Source organism: Cebus imitator, unplaced genomic scaffold (genome assembly GCF_001604975.1).
Source record: "Cebus imitator isolate Cc_AM_T3 unplaced genomic scaffold, Cebus_imitator-1.0 Scaffold430, whole genome shotgun sequence".
NCBI classification, from domain to species: Eukaryota; Metazoa; Chordata; class Mammalia; order Primates; family Cebidae; genus Cebus; species Cebus imitator.
Genome location: NW_016107745.1, coordinates 892822 through 901681, shown reverse-complemented (window position 1 = coordinate 901681; position 8860 = coordinate 892822). Strand labels below are relative to the sequence as shown.

Genomic DNA, 8860 nt, shown 5'->3' with positions numbered 1-8860 from the left:
TTGATTTTGAAATATGAAAGTAAACTGTAACTACCTTAATTTAAGTCTGTAGGATTTATGTTTATATATAACCTTTAAAGTTCTCCAAAATTTTCACCCTGGAGAAAAGAAGAAATTACAACAATTTTACTTGAGGCTACAAGTCTAGAGAGACACTAGATCTAGGTTAATGGAAAACTGACACTGCTTTGCCTGGGCTTCAGGCAGTTTCTATCCCCTCTGACTGATGTGAACTCTCACACCCAAGGACATGGTCACCAGTCTCACATATTAAATTTGAGTGTTTTTGTAGTTGAAGCTCAATAACAAAAACACTTTAGAAAACATTTTGTTCATGATATTTTTAAGAGTGCTATTGTTTTTAAAACACAGTTTTTTCATAGTTCAGAGCTGCTTCTTAATGTTGCTATTGCTCACAGTAAACCCATTTCAATTCTCTGAAAACCACTTTGCAGTGTTTTCCTATTTGTACTGTTGCCTCTCAAGCTGACATATGACTTTCCCTGTACACCCTCCACTACCACCAAACAACCCACGCACTTCCTGCCCCAAGGAGACAAATGTGGAATCAAATCAGAAGCACACAATGTCAACATGAGAAGCTTCCTTAGATTTCATCTAATCTAATTCAAGCCTTTGCACCTCCCCTCTTTTAAGGAAGAAGCAACTGAGGAATGGCTAAGGAGCGTCAGAAAGCAAGTAATGACAAAAGTAAGATGGGACACAAATCCTTTACCCCCTCATCTAGTACTTTTACCACTGTCCCATGCACCAAGTGGACGTGGGTTGGGGCAGGGGGGCCCTGAAAGGTTCCAAAGAGGTGGTTACAGCTCTCAATGTGCTGACTGACAACTGATCCAATGGACAGGCAGTTTCCTTTTAAGTGACTTGGTGGAAGGCCTGACATCATCTTGCAATTGAATGGGGGGCTAGGAACCCTGCTGAAATATACATACATACATATACATATGTATGTGTGTGTGTGTGTATGTGTATGTGTGTGTGTGTATATATATGTGTGTGTATGTATATATATGTGTGTGTGTGTGTGTGTGTGTATATATATATGTGTGTGTGTATATATATACATATATATGTATCCAGGTGACATATGTACACATTGGCAGGTAGAGATGGAGAGATAAACCTGAGAACAAGGCCCTGCTGGAACAGGAGAGCATGGTATAGATGAGAGTTTTGGAAAAGGGCCACAGGAGCATTAGAGTCAATGAGGCTGAGAGTCCACATTAGAAACTGGAACAACGGAGACACGAATGGTGAATGCTACCCTCTGAGATTCCTCTAATACATTTAGGACATTTTGAATGTGGAGGGGGTTACTGGAACTTGGAATCAAAAAAGGCTGCTTTGATTTTTAATTTTCAGAGGCTGTCCTGGAGCTCACATTTGGGTGTTGGCTGGCCTGTCTGAAAAGGAAATGATACTTGCCTACCTACCTCTAAGAGTGGTAGGAATTTAATGAGACCTTACCCCTGGCAGGGCTTTGTAACTCCAAAATCTGTACAGATTGTACAGATATTGCTTATTTTTCTTTCTCTTGATTGTGGCTAAAAACTAAGGAATCAAGAGCCAAAATATGATGGAGTAAATCTAACATGCATTCATTCACTCCTTCATTGGACATTTATAAAAAGCTTACTAAATGTCTTAAAACAATGCAACCCCTGGATGAACACCACGCCTACTTTCAAAGAGCACCAGTCTATGGTAAAGACGAGGTGAAAATAATTATAATAGTTGCAAGAAACTTGCTCTGGTAGAAGCATAGGGGCCTGTGGAGGTTCAGAGGAAGGACACAAAACTAACTTGCGTGAGTGGAGGAGACATCATGAAAAGTTATTAGGAAATGATTCCTGAGGTGAGTAGGAGATGGGCAATAGCAGTAAAAGGTCAGGGGTAGGTGGTCCTGGCAAAGGGAGCCACATGAACAATGGCATGGGATAGGGGAAGTAGGGCTGAATGAGAGGACCTTAGAAACCACTTCAAATAGTGTGACAGATACATTAATGAAGATGTAAGTGTGTATGTGACTTGTCTGCCCTCAGTAGACCTGCCCAGGGGCTTGGTGATAATATAGATCTCAAAAGGCCTTTTTTCCTCCAGCCCCTCTTGTGTCATCCTGGCTTTCATCTGGAAGGGCCTGGATAATTGTTGCTGACTCCTTGCGCGGCCTTAAGCAAGTCCCATCCCTTCTGGAAGGCTCCAGTGTCTCTTTCTGTGAAACTGGGGATCTGATTAGCTGGTCAGTGAGGTCCCTTCAAGCACTGACCCTGGCCTGTGAGCTTCCTGCATTGCAGTGATTCACTGATTGCCTCTGACTCTTCCCCACACTCTGGGAATGGAACCTAGTTCTCCTGACTTTCAGCTTAGGGCTCTTTTCTTTCCACCACATTGCCTGTGCTACTGCATCATAAGAGTTAATGGAGACACATCCTTGTCCTCAGAGAACTGAGTCTAGCTGAGAGGTAGGAAGGCACCAAAGCTTGAAATACCATGGTACCCCTAGTGCCTGGAACAGAGCGTGCTCCATGACATTATTTATAATGTTTAGTGGCAAAATGAGAGAAATCTTTATTATAAAACCTCAAAACTGGAGATAACCTCAGAGATCTCTTTGGGCCGTTCCCTCTGCCCAAAAGACTTCCCTTTAGCACCCACCTCCTGTGGCCAGCAGCAGGGCTAAGACTTGATACTAGACAGGAGAACTTCTCTTCTTGTGGGTCAGGCTTCATGGTCTAAATCCTCCAGACTGTACCGTTTTCCCACTCCACGAAACCCACCTTCAAAGGCTGATTTCTTGTTAAAAGACTGTCTTAGTTTGGTTTCCTAGGAGCAGCACATGAGACCAGGTGCCAGTGGTTTATTTGAGAGGAGATCCCAGGAAATACCACCAAAGAAATGGGGAAGGGACGGGAGCTACGCAGTGTGTATTAATGGACATATTAATGCAGTGGGGAGCTCGGGCTCAATCCCCCTGAGAACCTCTGCAAGATATTTTAGAGCAAGCTTCTAAGTTGTCCAACTTCAAGGCAAGGGACTGACAGTCCTTATCCTCAAACTCTTTCGTTACTGCTTCAGGGCTGCTCCCAGGTGTGTTAACTCCCAGCACTTCTAGCTTGTTGTATGCAGGGACCCAAAATTTTTCTATAGTCAGAGAAAGCCCTCAGCAGAGAGGTGAAGGGGCTTTCAGCAGGAAGTCACAGCAAACAGGACTGCTGAGACCTGGGGGATGTGGGCAAGGACACTGATGGCCTCTGCCCCAGTGGAGCAGTGCCCATTCTCTTCAGTCCATGGTCAGTAACCTTCACAGCTCTGCCTTAGAGGCCGGAGGCTAAATACAGACAGGATTTATAACAGGAAATTAAATACGTAGGGTTGATATTTGCAAATGAATAAATAGTATCCCTATTTTATGGGAATCCGTTGTGCACTTTTGTACCTTAACACCTGCACATGCTGCCTCACTACCTTGTATGACTTTTTAAAGAAAACTCTCATTCATTCATCCTTCGAAGTGTAGCTCCATTATTCACTTTTATGTTATGCCCTTTCCTGATTGCCCTGGTAGAACTCATTCCTCCCTGCTCCTTTTTCTCTGACAGCGTTTTGTGCCCGATCTAAAATAGTATGTAAAATGTAGTGTGATGCCTCCTTTTGTGTTCACCTTGCTTGCTACTAATAGTAGTAAGAATGTTGCAGGGCATTCTTTAGTTCAGCTAAGAGCCAGGTCCTTATCATGTGGCCACAAAAAATTAGGCTCACAGACAATTTGAAGGGTGAGAATAATGGGATTTATTGGGCAAAAAGGAAGAAAGGGGGAACGGGGCCTCTTTACAAGGCCAGAGTTCCTGCTAGCGTAGGCTTCCGGCCTCACAGACTGAATTCCATTTTCCACCCAGGAAGAGGAGGGGCCGGGCTCCTCCCTGATGCAAATCACACGAACTTCTGTGGCTTCATCCCAGTGTGCACTCCTCTCAGGGCATAGGCCGGCTGGAGTTTTGCCAAAGAGCCCTTCCCACCTGGCTGTCTCCATAATAGCTAACATTTGTTAACTACTTTAGTTATATGGCAGGCACTATTTAAAATAATTTATTTGATTAACTAATTTAATCCTCTCATCAACCCAGTGGAGTAGCTGCCATTACTGTATCCATTTTGTGGATGAGGAAAGACAGAGAAGTTAAGCAACTTTTCCAATATCATGTCATTAGGAAATGACAGAAAGAGGATTTGGTTCCAGAAGATAAGTCGTCCAAGCCCATGCAGTCTTCTTAACCACTGCACATAATAACCTCTCTTTGGCTGTAGTACAGAAGGGGGCACAAGGACAAAACCCTGGGATATAGTTCTAGCAATTTTCACAGAATCTCATGCCAAGCTGGAAAACACCATCTGTAGCGAATCTTAAATAGAGAGAACAATACTTGCATTTTGGAAAAATCGTTCTTGCTACAGTGCATAGGATGAATTGCAAGAAGAGAGACTGGGAAGAGAGATAAGGGTCAAGGGGCTGTAGAAATGATCCAGGTAAGAGATGAAGTCCCAAGTTTAGCATGGACCCTCCTTCCTCAGCTGTCACCTGCCTACCTCCCAGTCACTGCACCACCCATTCCCCAACATGCAGCCCTGCCACTCATGGATGTGCAGGTGGTGTCCTGCACGAATACACCTGGCCAGTAGGGGCATGTGGGAGCTGAAGCGAGCCTGGGCTCCGGCTGCCACCTGTCACCCTATAGTAAGGGTCTGTATCTGCCAAGAAGAAAGACATCTTTTGCTCACTTTTACAATGAAGTGTCAGAACTAGCAGTAGTCCTGCCCACGTGTATCTTCCACTCCAGATATTCAAAACTATTTTTGTTCCTAGTTATGTCATGATTTTTCCCACCTCTGTGTTTTAAATTTTGGTTTCCTCTGTTAGGGGTACCCTTTCACTCACTCATTTCATTCATGTATTCTTTCACTTACTCATATAACACAGAATTTTGTACCCACCATGTGCCATGTACCTATCTAGGTGAAGGAGAATCAGTGGGGAGCTCACAATCTAGAGGAACAGATGTCTAGTAATGAAATAATTATACAAATATAGTAGTATACACTGACATATGTTTTGAGGGCAAAGTTGAGAGACTGTATCTTGGGTGTTAAGGGCTTATTTTTGGGATATAGGTGTCTGTGCTAAGATCATGACCAGAACTACATGGCTTTACTTAGGATGTGACTTTTGAACTGAGATGTGAAAAACAAGTAGGAATTAATTAGGCAAAATGGTAGGGAAGGGGAGTGGCTGCCCTTCTGCCGTCCTTCTGTATTCAACAGCACATCCTGTCTTTAGGTCAGGTGAGATAGGTCCAGATTTCAGTAGAGGCTCAGCCGAATAGCAAGACAATAAAGGAAGAGGAGGGCCAAAATCGGAGGAATGGAGAGACATCTTTCAAATCTGCAGGGAGGGAGGGAACCAACAGCCAGGCAGAAGGCAGGAAGCTGGAGACTGAGGAAGAGACCTCGGAGAAATTCTGGGAGCAGGCTCCTCAGGAATGTCTAAAAACAAGATATTCAGTATCCAATTTTAGATTGTGCTTCTGTGGTTTAAAATTCCTCTCCCCAAACGTTTAATATAATATGTAACACACAAATACTAATGTGAAAGGTTTTGGGAGACATCAGGGGAAAACTGACCTCTCAGTTAGGATTAACCGTGAACAATGGAGAGGGCAGAGCCAGCTAAGGTGGGAAGCAAGTGAGGTCAAAACATAAATGGAAACAAAAATTTGGAGGCAGAAGTGACAAAAGGTATTCACAGAATCTGCTGTGTCTACACCTCAAAGAAATAGAATTGTATTTGTGTCCAGTTGTAGCTACTGTTCAGTGTAAATTCGTGAGAGTAGGGGCAGCCTAGGCTGGGAGACAGGAGAAGGAAGGCACAGCCCAGTGGGCGGGGACTGTGATCTCACTCTAGGTATCTGAGACTCAGTCATTTAAACTCCAAGTCAAGGAGACTCATCCCTACCAGCTAACATCCCAAGTCATTACCCAGCTAGCTTCAGCACAAAGCCTACCAGGACTATGGAGAACTTATGAATTCAATAAACATTCATTGAACAGCTGTTATTTTCTGCGTACAAAGACACTTGGGACATGGCCCTTGGTCCCTGCCCCCTGGAGTCTTCCATCTTGGTATGATCAGTGCTGTGACAGAAGCAGGTCCAGGGCTGTGGGAGCAGGAGTGGGACCTTGACCCAGGTTTGGACACTGGAGCAGCTTCCTGGAGAAGGGACACTTAACTGGAGTCACAGTGTTTTCCAGGGTATGCGGATACATGGCAGGCAAAGCGAGAAGGACAGAGAGGCACAGGTGCAGTGGCACCCAGGCTGTTTGTGCTGCGCCCTGTGTGGCTTATCCTTAAATACAGAGTAGCATGCCTTGATTCCTCATGATTTTAACAAGTCATATGTCTCCAACTGTTTCTCAAGGCCATAGATACTTTGTGCATATTTAGGTTAAAGAGTAGGAAGAGGCAGAATTTAAATAGTGCTTTAAATAGTCCCTTGTCCAAGAGCTTTCTGCACAAAATGCCCTCTGTCACCATGCTTAAATTCTACCCTTGGCTCCCCACTCCTTCAGCTTTGACAGCCACCACTGTGGAGCCACCAATGGAAATATAGGACCCTCCTGGGTAGATTCATGCCATAAATAGATTATTGGTGAGAATAGAAAGATAGAGCAGGAGGGGAACCAGAAGGGGGAAGAGGAAGGAGGATAAGGGGTAGCAAAGGTGCACTTGGCTTTTTGCAAATTTCTTGCTGCTCCTTTTCTTGTATACTCCACTTTTCTAACCTCAAGACACACATTCGGTAAAGGCTACTGAATACACTCAAGAAGAGGGTGGAAACAACGTGTTTGAGGTAGGTCTGCAAGGCAATGTATTGGAAAGGGTGGGGAAACCCGCCTCCTGCTGGGTGGCCCTGAGCAAACCCAGTGCCCTCTCTGGGCTTCTGTTTCTCCACTTGTCAAGTGTGCAGATTGGATTGGATTCTTCTCAGGGGATCTTGCAGTCTTGACTTCTGTGGTCTCCAGTTTAGGAGCAGGAGGAGAGCAAAGTAGGAGAGCCTGGTTCTGTGGCTGACGGGCTTGTGCTTTGTTTAACCTTTCTACACTGAAGCCAGGTCAGTGGAATCACGCAAAATAGCCCCAGAGGAAGATGTTGATGCCCAGCAAGAGGACAGCGTTGATGTTGCAGATGCGTCTCCAGAGTGGCTCCTCCTCGATGCTTGTCAGCTTCTGTTCTAGTGCAGCCTTCTCTGCTGGGCTCAGGGCCTGCTCCGGTGCCCCAGAGAGCCCACAGAACCAGCCCCAGAACAACTTTCCCCAGGACCTGCATGGGGCTGGAGGGACAAAGCCAGAAAGGAAGGAGAGCAGGAGGGGGAAGGCAAAGAAGGTTGGTGAAAGGAAAGTGACAGGAGAGGAGCGGAGGGAGAGAGATGGTGAGAAACTGAAGGAAGATATGGGGCAGTGCACAGAAAATGGGGAGGGGTGAAGCCACTGACTTGGTACTTTCTGCAAACCACAGACTGGGTGCTGAGCTGGTACTCTAGATTAAGTTCTGACCTTGGCCACAGCACCCAAACAGTCACGTAGTAGAAGCGCTACTTTGTTGGAGAGGGGATGGTATATTAAGGCGGCAGGATAATGCAATTCATCTCAATCCATAGCACAGGTCCCGAATAAGGGCAGAAGGAAGGAGCATTATCTCACCCGGGAAGAAGGAAGCGTTTGAGCCAGAGATACTGCTACAACCGCAATTGGAGGGGCACTGGGCTGCAAGCCAGAAACCTGGTTCCAGGGCCGGCTCTGCCATTGCTGACTGTGAGGCCATATGCAAATCACTCAGCTTCACTAAGCTGCAGGTTCTTTCTGTCTCAGATGTATCAAGGACATATGCCCCATTCTTCTCCGGGTTGCTCTGACTACCAAATGAGGATAGAAATTGGACAGCACTTTAAAAAGTTACCAGTGCTGGAGCAGTGGGAGAGGTTCTGGTGCATATGATATTCTAAATGTGCATGAGGCCAAATCCATGCAGATAACGGCTTCCTCGGGGTGAGAAAGGGGCCTGCTCTGAGGTTGAAAGGTAGCACAATTCACTAAAAACCAAATTCAAAAGAAGTAATAAGGTAAATATTTTTAAGGTTTTCTTTCTAAAAAACAACAGATATTATATTAAAAAATATAATTAATATAAAAACCCTTTCATTGAGATTGAAACGAATGCCCTGGGAATGAATGCTTTACTATTTTAATGGGTTTAGAACGTGGTAGTTGGTAAGTTCGATAAAACCACAGAGTGTCAGAGATACAAGAACCTTGGATGCCATCTGATCTGGCATCCAAGGTTCTTGCATCTTCCATCTGGTCTCCCCTGATTGCACAGGGGAGAAAAAATGTCTCAGGAAAGTGAAGAGACTTGTTTTAAGGTCACATAGCAACAGAACTGCACGAACGATCATATGAATTCAGCATTTCATTTGTACTAGGCTTTATCATTTTCCAAACATTCTCTTTGATTCCCTTGGCAACCTTCTGAGACAGAGGATACACAGAGCTTCATATGCAAATTCATATGCCCAGAGAGCCTGTCACTAAAGGAGTTACTAAGTGGTGTGCCATCACTCAATAAATTTATGTCTAAAATCTGGGATGTACATATTTCTTTCAGATCTACTCTGGTGTCCTTTAAATGTATATGCACACATATATATAATTAATATATATATATTATTTTATATATTTTATATATGTTAAATATATATATATTTTTTAAATATATATATATATATAT

The 8860-nt window shown here is 44.3% G+C and overlaps 1 protein-coding gene across 1 annotated transcript in view; it reads right to left on the bottom strand.

Annotated features, from left to right (window-relative positions):
* Positions 1 to 6093: 6093 nt before the first annotated feature.
* Positions 6094 to 8860, bottom strand: part of SLC5A9 (solute carrier family 5 member 9) — a 24884-nt gene continuing 22117 nt past the window's right edge. Inside the window, exon 14 of the mRNA XM_017510093.2 lies at positions 6094 to 7406. Coding sequence (XP_017365582.1) covers positions 7198 to 7406 — 209 coding nt within the window. The 3' untranslated portion in view covers positions 6094 to 7197. The remainder of the gene's footprint in view (positions 7407 to 8860) is intronic.